At 40.3% G+C, this 21,977-nt stretch overlaps 1 protein-coding gene across 2 annotated transcripts in view; it reads right to left on the bottom strand.

Annotated features, from left to right (window-relative positions):
- Positions 1-3,765: 3,765 nt before the first annotated feature.
- The window catches only part of LOC108433433 (segment polarity protein dishevelled homolog DVL-3), a 73,296-nt gene continuing 55,084 nt past the window's right edge, over positions 3,766-21,977 (bottom strand). The window contains exons 5-15 of one of the 2 annotated variants that reach the window (XM_037540076.1): positions 20,945-21,080; positions 19,246-19,339; positions 19,032-19,101; positions 16,091-16,230; positions 14,074-14,150; positions 13,899-13,966; positions 10,548-10,625; positions 9,845-9,976; positions 8,012-8,179; positions 7,655-7,870; positions 3,766-6,269 (exon numbers count right to left, since the gene is read on the bottom strand). In XM_037540076.1, coding sequence (XP_037395973.1) covers positions 5,911-6,269; positions 7,655-7,870; positions 8,012-8,179; positions 9,845-9,976; positions 10,548-10,625; positions 13,899-13,966; positions 14,074-14,150; positions 16,091-16,230; positions 19,032-19,101; positions 19,246-19,339; positions 20,945-21,080 — 1,538 coding nt within the window. In that variant the 3' untranslated portion in view covers positions 3,766-5,910. Of the gene's footprint in view, positions 6,270-7,654; positions 7,871-8,011; positions 8,180-9,844; positions 9,977-10,475; positions 10,626-13,898; positions 13,967-14,073; positions 14,151-16,090; positions 16,231-19,031; positions 19,102-19,245; positions 19,340-20,944; positions 21,081-21,977 lie in introns of both variants that reach the window. The other variant, XM_017707992.2, reaches the window with a different exon arrangement.

The raw sequence follows: 21,977 nt of genomic DNA, 5'->3' as shown, positions 1-21,977 counted from the left end.
TGAATCATGTAAGTATTGAGAACTATCCAGTCTCTGTTATGAACGTTCTGTGATTATTTTGAAATATTCTTTACCTCCTATGATTTATTCAGTATCCACTGTGAATTATACAGCACCTGTATAATTATACAACTATGAATTATTTACTGTCCATTATAAATATTCAGTATCCAATATGGATTATTTAGTGTCTACCAATAATATTTAGCGCTAATTTTAATTATTCATTCTTCATTCTGAATTATTTGTATCTGCAATTAATTATTCAGTATCTATCTACATATTTTTCAGTATGTGCTATAAATGATACTGGATCCATTTTTAATTATACAGTATCTATTACAAATTATTATGGAATTACTATGAATTATTCAGCATCCACTATGAATATTCAGTATCCATGGTGGATAATTTAGTATTTACTGTTAATATTTAGTATCTACTATGAACTATTCAGTCTTCATTATACATCATTTAGTATCTGCAATGAATATATTTAGTGACTATTATTAATTATTCAGTACCCACTATGAATTTTACAGTGTTTACTACGAATATTTGGTCACTACTATTTTTCAGAACGTGCTATGAATGATTCTGTATCCACTTTGAATTTTTCAGTATCCACTATGAATATTTAGTGACTACTATGAATTGTTCAACATCCCCTTTGATTATGAATGTTTTAATACCTGCTGTGAATTAATCAGTATCTACTATGAATATTTGGTTGTGACTACTATTATTCAGTGTCTATTATGAATATTATCTCATTAACTCACTCAGAAGCTGCTCCATGCGTGTCCCAACCTCATTCAGCCTCGTTTTCATTAGATGCTTTATGGCTTCGTTCGCCTCTTCAGTGAGGTTCACCTGTAGTGGAGGTGCCGTGTTCTCCAGCGTCTCAGCCAAAACACTTTTAAGGCCTACTGGCAGGTCCAGAACATTGGCCTCTTCCTCCACCTTTGCTAGCTTTTTGTTCTCTTCTCACTCTGCTCCTCCTCCTTTCTCCGTGTGCTCTGTGTTCGAGTCGTCCTCATGGACTTGGCAGCAGATCCAGAGGCAGCCGATTGTCGCAGCTCTTCTCTTCGTGGCTCGGCACAGAATGTTGTGAAATGTCAGTGTGACGGAACTGATCTGCTTCACCTTTATGGCATCACACCCTATAGCCTTTAGACCTTTATGACATCAGAGCACAACTTCAAACAACATTCTACATCTATTCTTCTCCCTGCTGACCATTGAGGGAGGAGCTACAGTCAAGTGGACAAACTGTAGGGACCCTTGAGGAAGAGAAACACACTCAAGTGAACTTTTCAAAAGTGTGTTTAATATGAAAAGTCCAAATTTTCAATGTTCACACTTTAAACTTTCGTTAGTTCAGATTGAATGTGTTGTTTTTGTTCATCTTATCATGATGTGTGCGTTTAAGTTGGAATTTAGCTGTAATTAAATACATTTAGTTTATACAAACGCATTTAGTTTTGTTTTTTTCATCCCAAAGGTGTTCTAACGGGTTGAGGTCAGGACTCTTTGCAGGCCAGTCAAGTTCTTCCACACCAAACTCGCTCATCCATGTATTTATGGACTTGCTTTGTGCACCGGTGCTCAGTCATGTTGGAACAGGAAGGGGCCGTCCCCAAACTGTTCCCACAAAGTTGGGTGCATGAAATTGTCCAAAATCTCTTGGTGCTGAAGCATGAAGAGTTCCTTTCACTGGAACTAAGGGGCCAAGCACAACTCCTGAAAAACACCCCCACACCATAATCCCCCCTCCACCAAACTTTACACTTGGCACAATGCAGTCAGACGAGTATTGTTCTCCTGGCAACTGCCAAACCTAGACTTGCCCAACGGATTGCCAGACAGAGAAGTGTGATTGGTCACTCCAGAGAACACGTCTCCACTGCTCTAGAGTCCAGTGGTGGTGCTTGGTGATGTATGTCTTGGATGAAGCTGCTTGGCCATAGAAACCCATTCCACTCTCACCACAGATTACAATGTCATCTGCAACCATCATGGTCCATGGAGCCTCCTGCCTGACCTCATCTGACAATCACCATTGCAAACAAGAATGGGCCCAAAGTTGATCCCTGATGTAACCCTACCTTCACCTTGAAACCATTTGTCACTCCAACTGCACACCTCACAACTGTCTCACTATCCTCATACATGTCCTGCACCACCCTAACATACTTTTCAGCTACACCTGACTTCCTCATACAGTACCACAGTTCCTGTCTTGGCACCCTATCATATTCCTTCTATAGATCCACAAAGACACAATGTAGCTCCTTCTGACCTTCTCTGTACTTCTCTACCAACACTCTCAACGCAAAAATTGCATCTGTGGTGCTCTTTCTGGGCATGAAACCAAACTGCTGCTCACTGATCTGAACCTCTCGCCTTAGCCTTGCTTCAACAACTCTTTCCCATACCTTCATGGTGTGGCTCATCAACTTTATACCTCTGTAGTTACTGCAGCTCTGCACATCACCCTTGTTCTTAAAAATGGGGACCAATACACTGCTTCTCCACTCATCAGGCATCCTCTCACTCTCCAGGATTTTGTTAAACAACCTGGTTAAAAAGTCCACTGCCTTCTCTCCTAAACATCTCCATACCTCCACAGGTATGTCATCTGGACCAACTGCCTTTCCATTTTTCATCCTTTTTAAAGCTGCCCTCACTTCCACCTACACCATGATAGAACAGCTTGAATCCACCTCCAATGTTCCTGGCCTTGCTTCCTTTCCATCTGGTCTCCTGGACACACAGAATATCTACCTTCCTTCTCTCCATCATGTCTGCACGCTCTCTGCCTTTACCAGTCATTGTCCCTATGTTCAGAGTCCCTACTCTAACCTCCACACTCCTGCCTTTCCTTCTCTGCCTTCTCTGCCTTCTAACCCGCCTTCCTCCTCTCCTCTTTGATGGTCTTCGACCTACAGTAGTCCAATTTCCACCGGCACCCTGCTGGTCAACAGCACCGGAGGTGGTCGTTGTTAGCCCGGGCCTCGACCAATCCGGTATGGCAATCGTATTTGTGATCTGCATGATAGTTTTGGCACAAGTTTTATGCCGGATGCCCTTCCTGACGCAACCCTCACCATTTATCCGGGCTTGGGACCGGCACCAGAAGTACACAAAGTACACCCATAATGGCTGGTTTGTTATTTTAAGATAACAATCTTTAACAATTTTGCAATCACAAGATAATTAACCTGTTATCTCAAAATAACAATTCCGGAATTATAACCACCTCATGGCCTCTCTGGACTTCCATAGGGACCACCTTTGGTTTGGAGAGTGTGGAAAAATAATAATGAGTATGTCTATAATTACTCATTATTATAATGATAATGCCTGTAATTATTCATCAGTAGCACTTTGGGATATTCTTTGTCATTGTGGTGAGGGAGGTTACCAACACATGCTGAGCATTTAGTGAGGGAATATTGATGAATACTAAATTGTGAATTCTGTGAAACCGATAACAGCTGAGAGATGCTGTGCTGCCCAACAAATGACATATTACATGCAAGTTTTAGGCCAGAATATCCCTTTAAAATAAATGATATACCAAAAACCTGAAGGTATCGCGTTAGAAGTATAAATTACAGATCATAACATGTCGTGTTAAAAGGAGCTGATGGAGTTTTTCCATCTTATCCACACTTACCACTTACCTGAAAGCAGTTCTCAGAGAAGCCAAATTCATCTCAAAAGAGACGACTCATGAAAAAGATTCAAAGGACTCAAAGCTTAGGCAATAAAACTATGTTTATAAATAAAAACAATTTGTTTTGGCATAAAACAGTGTACAGTGATGATTAAATTGAACCATTTGATACTGCACAGTATCGGTTTCTAATCATTACAAACTTGCGATAAATGTATTTTGGAAAAATAATGGAAGGTTTACAGAAATACAAAGAAACTTTAGACTGTAAAAATACAGAATGTTAATGTTATTGATAAAACAAGAGGAAGATATGTAAGTGATGGATTGCTTGGGAAGAGTGAGAGAGAGAGAGACGAGGGTGACGTTCTTCCTTATTTGTTCATTCATGTGTCGCAAATTTCTGCATGAGCCTGACAGCTTGTCTGTTAAATTAAACTTCATGTTATGGTCATCATTAAATAGAGGTGATGTGCAGGACGGTACTAAATTTGTGTGCTTTCCATATCAGCTTATTTAGTTAGGGGCCAAAGCACTGAAACTGCTATAAATAGGGCTGCAACAACAAATTAATTAAATCAGTAACATTAATAATAACTAATGGCTGACCTTGAATCTTGATAACTGGCTTGACAATCCTTATAATTTTCATCTAACGGTACCTTAATTTAAGAAAATAAAGATAACGGACAAATTAAAAAGTAAAAAAATACAGAAACACCACTTTAAAGCTACACTATCTAGGTTTTGGGGATTTGGACTCTCTGGTCATATTGTGTAACTGCAGACAGCGTGTGGAAGAGCATTTTGCATGTGTTGTGCTTTGGACCCCTTTCCCAAGTGGACAAATCTTATGATTCTGAGTGCGTTAAGAAAGAGTTTTCCCAGAGAACTAAAAACTTGATGAAGGACGTGATTTCCAGGAATGTGAGTGAATAGTGAAGCTTTAAGATCATCATAAATATTGGGCGATTTGGGGGCAGTCATGGGCTGGAGGTTAGAGATCCAGCCCTATGACTGGAAAGTCGCCGGTTTGACCCCCCTGAGCCGACAGTACATGACTCCGGTGTCCTTGAGCGAGGCACCTAACCCCATGTGCTGCGGATAGGGCTGCCCACCGCTCCAGGCAAGTGTGCTCACTGTCCCCTTAATCAAGTTAATTTGTTTTCTCAGTTGCATCCATGTAAAAGCTCAGCATGATACTATAGTCCAAAGTCAAAACTGCATGTCACTGTCTGTACATGCCTAAAATAAACAAATTACCTCAGTGATAATTTAGTATTAAGGTAAAATGATTAGTTCCTTTACTGTTTCTGCATCTTTCATACTGTTTTCAAGATCAATGCATAAGATCTGTTGCTGTATCCTTCATAAAAGTCTTTTTTTTTCTTTTTTTTACAGATATGATCTAGCTCTTTATACTGTATAACAATATTACTACTAATGTTGATTATTTTACGGTATTATTCTCATTCTGATTAACAGATTTATCAAAATCATAATGAACTGAGAATATACTGAGAAAATAGTTGCAGCCACAGTTGAAACCCTTGTTTTATTAAGAAATGTCTTATTTTTTAAGCTAATATTCTTTCAACTCAATTTAAAAAGAGTCACTACGAATTTAGTGAAGTCAACAGACAGGATTTGTAGCCCCTCCTCTCCTTCCCACTCTCCGTACAACTACTGACAAAGAAAAAAAAAGACAAATATAAAACAATTGTCTATAGTTTTCTCATGATAGTGTTTGCTTTCATTTTTAAATCATTATGAAATGATTTCACTTCATCCTTTAAAAGCAAAAGACAAGTCACCGTGAGAGAGAACACCTCCCTTCATTCTCCCTCGTCCTATTTGTTGCTCTTGTTTTTAGTAGTTTTTGATATAAAGGGCTTTTTGACCAAGGCTAAGGAAAACTGGCGGGAGAAAAAAAAAAAGTCTGCAAATGCTGGAAAAAGTACATAAAAAGGGACACGGAACAAAAAGCTTTCACCTCGCTCTGACCCCCATCCCTCTATCCCTGCAGAGCCAGCCTCTGAGGGATCTTCTAAAGGGGGAGTGCTCCATCTAGCCGAGTATTCTTCACTGAAGAAAGTACACGGGAGGGATAATGCGTGGGACACTTAACACTGCCCTCGTTGTCACGTACATGGGTCAATATCACTGCAGAAGCCTCTCTCCTCCTATTCAGCTGTCAAAGTCAACCCTCAGCGTCCATGTGAAGCTCATCACATGACATCTACGAAGAACTCGCTGGGGTTTCCCATGGCCATGCGGAAGGACTGGCGTGAGGCTGTGAGTTCTGGGGGCACTGAGGCTAAATCCCGGCCCGGAGGAGATCCAGGCGCGGCTGCTACAGGGGGAGGCTGTGGGGGAAGGCCCGGAGGTCCGTAAACCACGCTTTGGCCGTGTGACTGGATGCTGCGGACGCTGTGTATGCTGCGGACGCTGTGCTCGCTAGGGGGCGCCGCTGAGCGCTCACTGGGGGCCTTCTCTCTTTTGTCCGATTCACTCCCACTGCCGCCAGACTTTGTCTCCAGCGCGCCTGCTTTAGTGCCACTGCGGTTTGAACCACTGCTGCGACTACCTGTGAGTGGGGACAACGAACAAAATGAAAATGAGAAATAATAATAATAATAATAATAATAGTGAGATGAATGTGAACAAACAAATATGTTATTTTTAGCTGCAATTCGTTGAACAGTCAAGACATAAGTTTAGCTCGCAATAGGCTCACCAACTATTCCTCCACCCATTGATTAGTAACAAGATTCACAATTCACTTTGGTCTACATTTAGTGATACAGTGCTGTGAAAAAGTATTTACCCCTTTCCAATTGCTTCTATTATTCCAATTGCTTCTTTTTAAATGTTTCAGATCATTCAACAAATTTTCATATAAGATAAAGACAAGACAAATAAACACAACATGCAGCTTTTTAATTAAATCACTTAAATCATTCCATTTATTTTAGATAAAGATTTATTCACAGCATCTCAAAGGGAGTTAAGTTGATTCGGACACTACAAAAACTTAATTTTGTGTCCTTTGAGCCATTCAGAGGAGGGCTTGCTTGTGTGTTTTGGATCACTGTCCAACTACATAACCCAACTGCTACAGTAGCGACCTACAGTGCTTCAGATGTTCATCTGAGTTCTTTTGTGACCTCCTGGATGAGTCGTGCTCTTGGTGAAATTTTAGTAGGCTGGCCACTCCTGAGAAGGTTTACCACTGTTTTCCGGTTTTCTCCATTAGTGGATAATGGCTCTCACTGTGGTTCACAGGGTCCCAGCGCCTTAGCAATGGCTTTGTAACTATTTCCAAGTGTTAGATTTCAATGACTCTGTACTGCATCTGTATTTGTATCTCTTTAGGACGCGGCATCACGAGCTGCTTTTTCCAGACAGGTTCAATTTATGTGATGTTTAAATTCAACAGGTTTGGCAGTAATCATGCCTGGGTGTGGATAGTGAAACTGAACTGGATAGTCAAATGAATTTGGTTAACTGGTTGATTTACTAGCTAAGGTGGCAATTTGTTTAGTTTACATCAGTACTGTGGATGAGGATGACGAAACTATGCCAAGAGGTACATTTTACCAGCTAGCCTCAACTCTCACATGCCAAAAACAAAAGTGCTGTTTTCTATTACCAGGATTTGTTATTAGATTACTGTGAGGTTGATTTGAACAGCATTACTATTACTGAAGAAGCTCCGAACTTGATGAATTCTAGAACATCATTTGCTACAGAATTACTTCTTAACAGACTTGTAAATCCTACCAATCCATTCAACAAAAACAGTCATATTTAACTAAAATCACGCATTTCCTCGGGTAAATCTAACTCAACTCCAGTAGGGCTTAAAAGACGAACATATGCAATACTGCATAAAATATAAATTTGGTCCATTTATGGTCACCATTATGGTTCTAACCAGCCCACAGGCCCAACAATGCTGTCTGTTCTTACCTTCACTGTGTGGGCTGCCAGCACTGCCTCCGCCAGCTGTGTAGCTATAAGTGGGCTCGTGCAGTGGGTGAGGATTGTACGGGTGAGGGATGGGATACTGGTAGGGAAAGGCAAGGGGCCATGGGGCCGCACCAGGGTGTGGCAGGGGGGCCAAAGTGTCCTGGTCAGATGTCCCACTAGAACCATCATGGTCATGCAGGGTGAGATTAGCCATGTCTGAGAAAGAGAGGGAAGGAGGGGTATACAATTGGAAAATTGGAAGTTAACTCTGAGATAAAATAATAAATCAAGCTGAAAACAGTGGAAAAATGGGGGAAGATCAAACCAAAACAAAGAAGAAAAAACACACAAACTCACTTCCACAGAGATCTCCAAAGATATAGTAGCACTGCTCGGAGAATGTGATTTTGTTGACAGTATGGCGGATGTAGCCAGCCTTCAGTAAGTTGCTCGCATACTTGCGTGCTTCTCGCCGGTCAGTGAAACCTTCCACATGATGAAAGAGCCAGTCCACCACATCTGAACCTGGAGGAATACAGAGACACAGCACACTACTGAGGACTTACTTACCTCTGACTGAGGACTGACATAACAATAATGTAGAGTTTCTATGTACAACTACTAGAATGTTCCTTAAACTCATCAACACTAAAGGATTCATATACTATATTTTTCTTGTATTTTTATTTTTTGTCCTGTGGTTCAATTTTATGAGTCATAATTCATTTTTATTTAACTAGTAGTAACACTCTTTATCCCTTATAATTAAACAGGCTCATTTTGTTGCTGAGCCTTTAAGACTGATATACATAAATGACATCACACAATTTTCCCCCTTACCCTAAATGTAGTCCATCACCCAAGACATGTTTGGTGTCTGAAGTTAGCAAGACTAATGTAGATAAGAAGTAATGGAAGCTGGATTGGATTGGATTGCTTCCCAAAATCATCTGCCTTGCCTCAAAGTTAAATGTTGTTAAAGTTAAGTCAAGTTTATTTATACAGTGCTTTGTACAACAGTCGTCTCAAAGCAGCTTTACAGAAAAATCTGAATCCAAGCCCCTGTGAGCCCCAGTGCAAGAGGAAGAAACCTTGAGAGGAACCAAGACTCAGAAGGAGAACTCATCCTCCTCAGATCCACACCGGATAGCAAACAGTAACACAAGTAATGCAATATGAAGAGAGAATTAGGTTTTAGGATTAGTATAAAATATTTAAATGCAGAAAAAAGTCCAAAAATTAGAGTTAATATGTAGTTTGTCGGGGTGGGCACGGTGGCGTGGTGGGTAGCGCTGTCGGATTTACAGTGGAATCGTTGTAGTGTCAACCAATCCTGACTTTTAGCCTAGCTACTGAGCTACAGGCTAATAAATAGTTAAAACAGAGCCAGCTTTAGTTTGACTCCTACCTTAGTCATCCAACAAAATCATAAAGAAAACAGATTCTATCTTTGTTCAGCACAAAATGGCATTATCTTTTTCTGCCATTGAAAAGAAGCCAAAGTGCGCTATTAATAAAGCCCATCCCAAAATATCCATCCTAAAGCTGCTGTAGTTTTTCATACCTTCCTCCTACCTTCAAGACACATCATCTGAAGTTGGTATTCCTAGTCTTAAAACTGGGATATTCCACTGGAGACTATTGCGGCACAGCTGTAAGATGTGAGTAGGCATGTTTCCGAGAGATGTAGTTATGGTTTTCATTTGGACCGAGGTCCCTTTCAGTAATCTGTAAGAGACTTGATTTTGAGGTTTGTCACACTGTTATCTATAAAAATGGAATAAAGTACGTTGTAAAGCTAAAAAAGCCCATTTTAAAGCCTGAACATTGGCTTTCATTCACTAATATATTCCGAAGTTTTTTCTGAAATCTGTTCTTGAGGAAGGTCCTAAGAAAAAGTCTATGTCAGATTTATGACATAGTGTTCTTAAAGTGCAGTTCTCACTTTTATGCTCTGATTGTGTGTTGATTCTGTTCTTACCTAAGAACAAATCCCAGACAAGAAAACTGAATCTTCATTAAAACTCAAATCAATAAAAGTGGATTTCATGAAGAAATTCCTCTTTATGAACAGTGAATGAAGCCCATTGTCTATACCTTTGTCCATGCTTATACACAGTGTCAGGAACCACATGAGCGAGTCCGTTTCTTCAAACAGTTCCCAGCTGAAGTTTGAAATTGTGTTGTTACCTATAAAGGCGTTTGGGATGGTGATCTTCAGCCACATTCTGTCCCGCACCTCCAGCCCTGACTCCGGTGATGCCATTGCTTTGGCAATGGTTGCCATGTCACTGTGGATGGACAGATGAAACTCCTCGAACCCTGTAAAGTTAAGGGCACCGAGAGTGAAGACAGCAGCAGGCATGTGGATGGGTTTACACTGGGAGGGACTGAGGGTCCAGTTTCTTTCAGGGTTTGACGTGGCTTCCCCGAGTGATTACAATCTCTACTGTTTTCCAACTTTTAAACTTTTTCAGTTTCACTTTTTCAGACTGCAGTTTCACTACCATCGCTTTTCACGGCTTTGCACTTGGAGGAGCACTGGCGTCTTTTTAACAAGTTATCAGTTATTAAAATGAGTAACAGTATGATCTTTGCTGGGTTTTACACAAGAATGCAGCATTAAAATCGGTAACCTTCCCATCTCTCGCTGTGCTCTTTTGCAGATTCTTGCAGGAGCACAATAACTCCTATCAGTTGTTAAGGGCATGGAATAAACACACAGTAAACAGTGGATTGGCAGCTGATGGCAGCCTGAGCAGACGGACAGGAAGCGGGCGTGGTGGGGTGGAGTGGGGCGGGGAGGGGGGTAAACACTTACGTTCGGTCTCTGGAATGGAGCTGGTGATGGAAGAACTGGTGGAGGTGATGGTGCTCATGGAAGGGCTCATACCGTACACAGGGTACGCCCCCGTCATCGCCGCTGTGTGAGACACCCACGCAGCAGGGTCTATTGGACGGATCGGCTCACCTGAACAAAAACAGGAGGAGCGCTTTACTTCACAGAGCAGGATTTCACACTTAGAAAGAAAATGTCATTTTTAGGTTTAGCCCAACATGCTGAATTACCAAAGGCACTCCAGTGGCCTGAATTTTTATCTTTTATGTAATAGGCAAATACGAATTACATTTTAAATTAGAATAGCTAAATGCCAGTAACAACTCTAGACCAATAAAGGTTAAGCAAAGCTATGAAACCTTTCTTGAAATCGAGTGATTTAAGGCAGATTTACCCAGAGGTCAGTGACATTTCCGGCGGACAATCTTCAATTCTAGGCTTAAGTTACCTGCACTGTAAAAAATGCTGGGTAATTTTCTCAATAAAGATGCTGGGTTGAGTCTACTGGGTCATTTTGCTGGGTCATTTATTTCCACAGTCCTATGGAAAGATCTGTGTAGCCCAGCTGCTGGCCCATACGGAAAATTACATATATTCCAAATATACTTATCAAATATATTTTTGTAATGTATGCAAATGGCCAAAACATATATTTTTAACATGCATTTATTATACACACCGATTAGGCCTAACATTATGACACCTTGTTTCTACGCTCATTGTCCACTTTATCAGCTCCACTTACTATATAGGAGCACTTTGTAGTTCTACAGTTACAGACTGTAGTCCATCTGTTTCTCTGATACTTTGTTAGACCCCTTTTACCCTGTACTTCAGTGGTCAGGAGTGTGTTGTGCTGGTATGAGTGGATCAGACATACCAGTTTAATGGCATCCTCCTACTTTGTAAAATTAAAGCAAGTTTCCACACAGTTAGTACTCCATTCATTGAGGAGTTGATGGCATGTCGGCGCCCTCTAGTGTTTTGCAGTCATGTTTTTTAATAGGATGAACAGGAGAAAGTGGTCAGGTAATGAAGCTGTCTAGGTTTTATCAGCACGGTGAGCATTACTAGTTTTTCTATATTTTTGCCCTGAAATAACAGATTTATCACTTTTAACAAGAAATCAACTTTTAAACCAATTTGGTTTGAGCATAAGGTTCAGTTTGTTTGTGACTTACTGGATGAAATTGATGACTTTCTGTCTGTGTATTACTGATTTCAATTTAATGTTAACAGCAGAGAATTCAGGAAATATGTAAAGCTATATCTCCTGTCTTTCTTCTGCTGATGAAAGGTACCAAGCCAACTTCTTATATATCTTCCTAAACTACAAATCGATTAACATGTTTAGGATGTAATAATAAGTTGGTAAGGAGGGCTATAAATCAAGCTTTATTTGGAGGGTTCAGCAGAGCTTTGTGATAGAACACTGGCTCACTCTACTCAACAATCTGATAGAAAATCTCCCTTTACAGTCACATTACAAGTAATCAGATCCAAAATGACGTATATGCGTAGAGAACCACTTAGAGTAGATGTTACCATGACAGCAAGCATCACAGTCAGAATGAGATGAGCAGCAGTGAGCAGTGCTTGTGTTTTTAACTTCTTTAAAATGATGAGAGACGCAGAAAAACGTCCTTCACATGTCCTTATTAAAGAAGGCCGAGAGGAAGACGTCGTGCTCTGAAACACATAAGCTGGACGTCCGTCCCACCGTCGTCTTTTAAAAATCAGGGCATAAACTTCGTCTCCCCTGCAGATCAGTTTCTGCTCCACCATGTTGGATGTTATAATCTTTCACTATGACGCGACGCACATGCAGAACGGACTTAAACTTTCCAATAGGGAATGTAATCAGATACAGGCGTTTACACGGATATTATTCCCCTATTTAATGGATTATTTACCGGGTTACCCACCTCGATCAATCGGATAGATATTGTATTCTGAAATGCCTCAATCAGACTAAACTATTCTGATTGAACTATTAGAGGGATTATTCAGAGATTATTAAGATGCATGTTAACATGGCTAATGAGCGACATTATGCTCAACAAGGCTGTTACAAAAAGTAAAGATTCTGTCACCCATTTCTCCTGTTAATGATTTACTTTGTGGTAGATTTAGTTTTGTAAATACTTCTTGCAACTTTTGTCATTTACAATGTGAAACCACTGAACATTATTTTCCTGACAATGTGTGAGGACCTTTTGGACTGAAGACTGAAAAACAGCTTTCCACCTTTCATTCCTAACTTGCATGTTACTACATTAAGATATTAAGAGTTTTTAATCAAACTAGTGACCATAGTATTAATCTCTTGACTAACACTAACATCATATGTCAATTATTTTTTTTATCCACAAATGTAAATAAAGTGCTAAAGGGCCAGTCGTGGGCTGGAGGTTAGGGACCCAGCCCTGTGACCAGAAGGTTGCCGGTTCGATCCCCAGCACTGACAGTCCATGACTGAGGTGTCCTTGAGCAAGACACCTAACCCCAAATTGCTCCCTGGGTGCCGTGGATAGGGCTGCCCACCGCTCTGGGCAAATTTGCTCACTGCCCCCTAGTGTGTATGTGGTGTTTCACTTCATGGATGGGTTAAATGCAGAGGTGAAATTTCCCCGTTTGTGGGATTAAAAAGTGTCACTTAAACTTAATAAACAACCAGTCTTTGTCTCCTTCTATGCTGAATTTTATCACTATATGGTTTTGTGCTCTTCTTGTAACAATTTAGCACTTCAATTGCTGAATGTCTGCTCAATGAGTTTGCTGGCCAGTATGTCTGTTGTTTTTTAGGCTCTGGAGTAGGGGTGTTACTTTCTTAAAAAGCCTATTTGTTTGTATTTTATATGTTGAGGCAACAAAAAAATGATTAGACTGTATGAAAAAGAGAAGATCATGTGAGTATAAGAGTGTCTGTAGCAAACAGTGTTAATAATCACCTACACAGTGTAGAAAAGGAGGAAAATAATAAACTGGCTCTGTACCTATGCTTGGTTGAACTATAAAGCTATTTTTGCAACTATGGTGCAATTTTAGCTTTTTTGTACATTTTTGATCAACTATATTTGGGGTGAGAGGAACTATACAAAAATAACTAGTTAGAGCACCTTATATACTCATGGCAGCTCAAAGTGCTTTATAGAAAGGTGATAAAGCTTAACAGTAAATAAAAGTAGCAAATATTCATACAAAAATATAAGACAATAATACAGATCAAATTGAAGAGATAAATATCAAAAGAGCTGCAAAATTTTAATTAAAGAAAAAAGTGTGTACTGAGTTTGACTGTCTAACAAAAGGTGGAACTTGTGACTAGTGACAATAAAGGGATTCATTCATTCAAATTCCACAGTGCGATACTTTTAAACTAGATATCACTGAGTAAACACTCACTCCGGGGTAGGGTGAAGCATCCGCGGGGGTTCGGGTCCCAACACTTGGCCACGGTCAATGTGATGGGGCTGTAAAAAAAGACACAAATCCATCCCATCAGCCAGCTTACAGGTCCAGTACTCACATACCAGTAAACTCTCATGTAAATACAGTCTTACAGTCTGAGGTGTCTCACCCTGGCTTGTGCACTATTTCTCTCAGCACTCTCACAGCATCATCATTGCTCATGTTCTCAAAGTTTATGTCATTTACCTGAAACAAAGAAAAGAACATGGTTTATTGTCTAAACAACACCAGAATCACCAATAAAGCGTTTTATAATACATGAATCTGAAACAGCTGCACAAAAGTCAGTGTAAACTGCTCAAAGGTTTTGAGTGTTTGTGCTATTTTTTGTTCTAGTTTGTATCACAAACTTTCCAAAGTACTCAGTGTTCATAGCAATCTATGAATATCTACAATATTTTACAATATACAAGATAATGCATTATGAACATGAAGTTTTTAGAATGTCTTAAGAAACAGTGCATTTACATATTATGGCTGTCTAAAGAAAATCAAATATCGCCAAAATGGTAACTTTAGAGGAGAGGGCAAAAACACCCTTAACTTTCAATGTAAGATAATGGAAAGAGATTTTATTCAAATTGACTCTGGGGCATTTCTTTTGATCCAACCATCATCAATTTTCACACAATGTAAAGGAGAAATGTCACGTTGAAATGTAAAAAAGTAAAAATTAACAAAAATGGAGATGCACGTTTTTCTTTGGACAGTGACGATACATAGATGTATTCAGCCTACAGCAGTTTAGCTCCGCCCACTCAGACTGAAGTTATAAGGGTTGTTCAGCCCACACTGCTTTTTGAAGGAGCCACAATTTAGGACAGCGAATCAGAACAGAGCTCATTTTCATATATCAGTCTTATAGGCACAGTAACAAAAACCAGTCTGTTTAATTCTAAGGCCTGAAACATACTTCACACAAGGATGTGAACGCAGATGCTTCAAGCTACACAGATGGGGTTTTGCACATACTTGTGTTCAAACATTTGTCACAAAACATTTCATAACACATACAAGCATTAGGGGCGCAATAATGACAGCCAAGTCTGTCCAAGCGGTCTTGCAGTGCTAGTGTGCTTTCTCAACTGCAATAGCAGACGAGCAGTTGAGTCTCTTATGGAGCCCTGCTGGTGATATCCTGTATAAATAAAAATAATGCGTGGCCACGACTTAGTAAAGCATGGGAATGAGATCCTAATGCATGGCCATGACTCTGTAAGGCATGGGAACAAGATAATTAATTCATGGCCATGCCTTATTAAGGCATAGGAATGAGATCCTAACGCATGGCCACAACTTAATAAGGCATGATCTCATTCCCATGCCTTTCTAAGTTGTGGCCATGACTTAATTATCTCACTCCATCACCTTACTAAGTCGTAGCCACGAATTAGCATCTTGTTACCACTTGGTAATAAGGTATGGCCACGGATTATTTTTATTTATATGGGATGTCAATAGCAGGGCTTGGTAGTCTCATGCAAAATGGCTTACATAAACGTAAATATTATGTTTTAAAATAAAATTAAAATGTAAAAATGATAAACTGTATTGCTGTATCAACCAAATACTGTATACTGTATATTGCTGCTCTGGTTGCTACCTTAGTGACTGCTATGCTCATATATGCTAGGCTCTCTGCTAAGCTGCTAAAATGTCATAATATGGTATGTCCTCCTTTGCACAACCCCACATACTCTCAGTGCACTGTGTTTATTGTATTGTCTCGCACTGCTGTTTGTGTTCGTGGACTTGTGTTGAGTATGTTTCCGGCCTTAGGGATAAAGAGAGGTTGGAAAATGGACGTGTGCAAATAAACCCACACAAATGTCATACAAAGTACACGACAAATGCAGGACATGGGCCCTTTAAAATGGATGCAGATTTAGCTTCCTCAAAACAGCCAGAAAATGGCTTAATAACAGCTTCAAGGAGAGGAATTCTTTATCAAATTTTACCTTAAAAGCTTATGATTATCTGCTTATTTAAAAGCACTCATTTCATATAATGCAATTCTAGGCAATCACAAAACAGACCGTACAGTAAAGAATCTACGATTAGTATAAATTCACACAAAGACAAACAGCATAAATCCCAACACACAACAAGCACAGCAGCCCACACACCTGGAGCAGCATGTCCCCTGGTTCTATGCGCCCATCCGCCGCCACCGCTCCACCCTTCATAATGGAGCCGATGTAGATCCCTCCGTCCCCTCTCTCGTTACTCTGACCCACAATACTGATGCCCAGAAAGTTATACTTCTCTAAAGGAGTGGTGGAATGCGGGACATGAGGGCAGTGGAGGGGGGAGACCCAGGAGAGGAAGAGCAGAGGACAGATTGACAGATGTTAACATATAAACAGGACACGGCCGCTCGGTCATACATGTACTCAGCTCACCTTTACTAGACCAACAGCAACAATGTCACCATCCCTGTCACACATGCACACTATTTTAATATCACACTGAAGAAATCGTTTCATTTACACAGTGTTCCCAGAATTCCTGCAGACAAAACTCAGGCTCTTACTGTTATTTATTTATTTATTTATATAGATAAAAGTATGACATACAGGCGATACAATGGCAGAAACAGAGTTACTGTAAATGTGTTGTGTATTAATTCATTTTTAACTTTATTTTTTTATTTTAGTTTACTGGTTCAGCGTAGTTTAATTCAGTAAGTTTTGATTCTGAAAATGATTTTTCATTACTTTTCATTTGCTTTTTGTTTGACTGACTATTTTAGCACTATGGTAAATATTTTGCCGGAAACTGGTATAAATCCAAGTTGGTCTCTGTTCAGCTACACTCTTTAAAAAGATGGTTCTGCAAGGGTTCTTTAGTAAAGAAAATGGTTCTATATAGCACCATGAACACTTCAAGAACCCTTTGCATGATTAACAGGTTCTTTGCATCATGAAAAAAGGTTCTTCAGACTGATGGAGAATGTGCTGTAGATGGTTCTATATGGAACCTTTCTGAAAATTGTTCGATAGTACCCAAAAGGGTTCTTCTATTGCTTTAAGCTTGATGTTGTAACAACAGAAGAAACCTTTTGGGAGTTATATAGAACCATTTTCTTTACTAAGGGACCCCTGAAGAACCATCTTTTTTACGGGTGTAGGTTGCCAGATTTACACTGAAAAAATATTTTCCACCTTTTGCTTGTAACAGCACAACACATTTCTAGCTTCAAATACCAAAGAGCTGCAATTATACTTTGGTATAAACTTTTTGGGTTCAGCAGTAATTTTTGTTGGTGGCAGTCCTAGACTGGAGGTTAGGGAACCAGCCTTGTGACCGGAAGGTCCCCGGTCTGATCCCCAGAGCTGACAGGACATGACTGAAGTGCCCAGAGCAAGGTACCTAACCCCCAACTACTCCCCAGGCGCTGTGGATAGGGCTGCCCACCGCTCTGGGCAAGTGTGCTCACTGAGCCCGTGTGTTTGTGTGCAAAATTAGATTTTCCTGTAAACCTCCTGTAAACCTCCTATAAACCTCCATTGATGTGAGAATGTTAAATGGTCCATATCTTAGAAAAAAAACCCAGGGTTTTCTCGCATTATGAAATAACTCGGATAAGCGGTTGAGGATGGATATATATATTTATATATCTCTCCATCCATCCATCCTCAACCGCTTATCTGAGTCCGGGTCGTGGGGGCAGCAGCCTAAGCAAACCGGGCTCCCTCGGTATGTGGTCAAAGCATTGTGGGATGTGGGAGTTGAAGATCTTTCTGGTAGGTTCCTCTGCCAGACGTTCCCAACAAACCCTCACAACTTGTTTGAGTCTGGCAGGTCTGTCCGGTATTTTCACCCGGCATCTGATCCAACTCACCACTAGGTGGTGATCGGTTGACAGCTCCGCTCCTCTCTTCACCCGGGTGTCCAAAACACATGGTCGCAAATCCGATGACACAACTATAAAGTCGATCAATGAACTGTGGCCTAAGGTGTCCTGATGCCATGTGCACTTATGCACACCTTTGTGTTTGAACATGGTGTTTGTTATGGACAGACTGTAGCGAGCACAGAACTCCAATAACAAAACACCACTCGGGTTCAGATCGGAGAGGCCGTTCCTCCCTATCACGCCCTTCCAGGTCTCACTGTCACTGCCCACGTGAGCGTTGAAGTCAACCAGCAAGACAATGGAGTCCCCACAGCGGGCACTTTCCAGTACCCAAGAAGGCTGGGTACTCCGGAACTGCCATTCGGTGCACAAACACAGACAACAGTCAGAGCCCGTTCCCCGACCCGAAGGCACAGGGAAATAACCCTCTCGTCCACCAGAGAAAACCCTAACGTACCGGCGCTGAGCCGGGGAACTACAAGTAAGCCCACTCCTGCCCAACACCTCTTACCCTGGACAACTCCAGAGTGAAATAAAGTCCAACCCCTCTCGAGAGAGTCCGTTCCAGAACCCCTGCCGCTCGCCAAGGAGCCCCTCCCCCAGGCCTGGCTCCAGGGTGAGGCCCTGGTAACCCTAATATGGGCAAGGGAAATATATATATATATATATATATATATATATATATATATATATATATATATATATATATATATATATATATACACACACACATATACATACACACATACATACATACATACATACACACACATATGCATATATATATGTATATACATATAAGTCTGGGACCACTGGTAAAAGTACTTCTACTGTCCATTCTAATGTAATAAAAAGTTTTTTCATTACAAAGAAAATTATCTGACAATCTGAATAAAAAGTAAAAGCGCTGTATGTTTTCATGTTCATGTAGGACTGAGAAAATGTGACCTCTTTGTCACAAAGGCCTCAACACCGTCCATGTCATAAATTTGCTTAAATCTGAATAGCGATCTATGAACAGTGCACTTAGTAATAGTAACTTTTCTTTGTTTATGTAGGATGTGGGCTTTTAACGTACAATAAACATAATAAACAATACATAGTAATAAATAGAGTCTGAGAGCAGAGTTTCCCAGCTCTGACACGAGAGGCGGCAGAAGCGTAGCACACATTAAAAAAGCAGCGGACACAGATACAGATGTACTCACCCATGTTTAATGTGACAGTGATGATGTTCAGAGACATGGTGGAGTCAGTTATACTGCTGAACGAGGACGACTGGAGAAGGAGGACAGAATGAGAAGGAGAAGGAGAGAGAGATACAGGTAAGGGAGAGAAAGGAGAGAAACGATGAGGACACACTTAAAGAGACCAGTCTAACGCTGACAGCTGCATGGGTGTGAGTGCGTGCGCCCCTCTCACCCTCTCCATCCGCGGCGCTTTGGGTTTCCGTCGGCGACGGCGATGGCGTCTCATGAGCCTGGACGACGTGCTCTGCTCCGTGGAGCTGCTGAAGCTGTAGTGACATCACAACTATCATTGAACAATTTCTGGGGCTGAATCTCAAACAGCTCCTTACACCCTACAAAGTGCACTAGGTCATGCAATAACGACTTGGACAGCAGAAGTAGTGCACTGTATATACCACAAGGAGCCATTTGGGATTCAGCCTGAGAGGTAGTGGGTTATTGTATGTGCACACATTACACTGTCCTCACTCCTGATTGCTCCCTAAAATGTCACATGATGCCTTCTGGCCAATCCTCATTGAGTGTTTACCTGTGTTCCAGCAAAAGTAAAGCAGCTCTTTGTGCGGGCTTTCCAGAGCATGTGATCTGAGTGCTTTAAGTGATGTGTAAAAGGAAGAGGAGATACGTATAGAGTTTGTGTTTACGCCAGAGGGAATCTACAGTGCTGAGATTCAGGATGTACCTTTATGAGGCTGCATGGTTTCTTCTCTGTAGTATAACTAAGTATAAGTAAAACAATAAAGAATGAATCTGACAGAAAATAGTAATAATAATGTAGAATTTCTAATTTTCTTGCCCCGCGGCCCAGAAGGATAAGCGGCCTGAGAAAATGTATGTGTGTATTTTTTTTTATTTTTCAATCTAATTTTTAATTTTCCTAATTTAATTCTAATTGGATTTTTAATCTATTGTTTTAATTTCTGTTCTCCTTTACATTTAATGCATTTCTGAATGTACTTTCTCATAAAGCCCCTGTGTGCCCTGCACCTTATTATCTACCTCAGACTCACATATTGCACATATGGACGACTGTACAACTGTACCATATTTCATAACTTATATTACTGTACAAACACTGTATATATTGGAATGGTGCAACACTGGTGTATACTAATATGTATATTGCATGTTTTATATATATATATATATATATATATATATATATATATATATAGACACACACACACGTGTGTTTTTGGTTTCTTTTCTTACATATTTTTGTATATTTAAGTACTACAAGGGGCTTCGCACCCAAGATTTTCACCGACCTTCGCACCTGTGTAAATGTAATGTGACAAACATGATTGATTTGAATGATAGCAGTGTATGAAAGGTGCTATAAAAAAACGTTTCCTTGCCTTGATTTCCTCATATCATTGTAAAAAATTATATCTTGTGAAATCATCTTAAATCTAGTCAATTTAACTACTATTTCTTATTCTAAGATCTGACTTTTTTAGGTAGCTTTATAGAGAAAGCCTGTCTCATTCTACTGGTAAATTATTTTCTTTCAAGAAAAATACCTGAAACAAGCAAAATTATGTCTACAAATAAGTAAAAAATGTATACTATTCTTACAAAAATACCACGAGAAATACTAGCTATATTGACTAAATCACATGCTGCAATTTTGCAGAGATTCTTATATAAATTAATAAATATATCACATTCAGAGTATCATTATATTTATAAATAAAACATTACGGTTAACAGTAAAGTGTGATAGGAATCAGTCTGTATTTTTCATTTGAAAAACCATAATTGACATATTCATATTTCTTTATGAACTTAGCTGTACTTAGAACATTTACATGACTGATCAGATTGTAAATCCAGACCTACTACAGAACTTTGGTGAATGCAAATCTCACCGGCTGGCGGAGTCGTCCTCCTCTGAGTCGAAGAAGCTTGTGGTATCCAATTCACTGCTCATTAACGTTGAGGAGCTCTCATAGCCTGCAATCTCGGGCCTTCGCTCTGGCCGAGAGTGACCATTCAGCCTGCCGCCTTGAGCACAGACATGCGCAGGCATAAACACCAGCACAGACACAGAAACATACACACAGAGTCAGGTGACGAAAGAAGACAGGATTCAAGGTAGACGTGCCGACACAATATCTCGCGGCATACTAATCTTCACGTTTGCTAGTAATAGCGAGCCCTTCAGATGGGAGCGGGCGGAAGCACGTATATAGAGAAATCCTGTGAATTAATGAAGTAGAACGACCACTAAATCATATACGTAAACAATATTACAGTAAAACAGTCACAAAACAGTCACAAAGTCATTCTCTAGCAACTGATCATGTGAACAACATGCGAGATTCTGTTAGATTTGATTCACACATACTGAATCTGGGTGGTGCGAGCGAAGTGAAAAGTCTTGCTTTACATTCCGGCACCAGAGTTATAAGCGGTCAGCGCTTTCACACAGGCTGCGTGTGCAAAGTGGTGGAGTCGCACTGAAGCGCCGTGGTGTTTAGGGGCAGAGTTTTTTTCTTGTGAGGGTCACACAGTATAGACTGTATAGAAACTTAAAAAAGTGATTTTTATGTCATTCATGATGAAATAAACATTCCGTGTCGCAGACAGATTTGCCGGCTGGTCTACCAGGCTTGACACTTTTGCCTCATCAGTCAGAATGCTGTCCAGGATAAACAAATATACCGTGTACATTTACAAACGATATTTCTATCGAGCAGAATGACTGATGGGACAATTTATCCGTCTGAAAACAGGAATGTCTGTGTAACTTCTTTGCTATCATCTAGGAATCTGGTGAGCTTTTCGGTTACATTTTAGGGCTTAGTGATCTGTTTATCATTAGACTGTTAAAAACCAGTGCACGTGTTCCCCCGAGAGGCGCAACAATATAAACCGGATCCTGAATCCAGTCCTGGATCA

Source organism: Pygocentrus nattereri, chromosome 7, assembly GCF_015220715.1.
Source record: "Pygocentrus nattereri isolate fPygNat1 chromosome 7, fPygNat1.pri, whole genome shotgun sequence".
Classification (NCBI taxonomy): domain Eukaryota; kingdom Metazoa; phylum Chordata; class Actinopteri; order Characiformes; family Serrasalmidae; genus Pygocentrus; species Pygocentrus nattereri.
The sequence above is the reverse complement of the archived record's forward strand: the minus strand, read 5'-3'. Positions and strand labels throughout refer to the sequence as shown.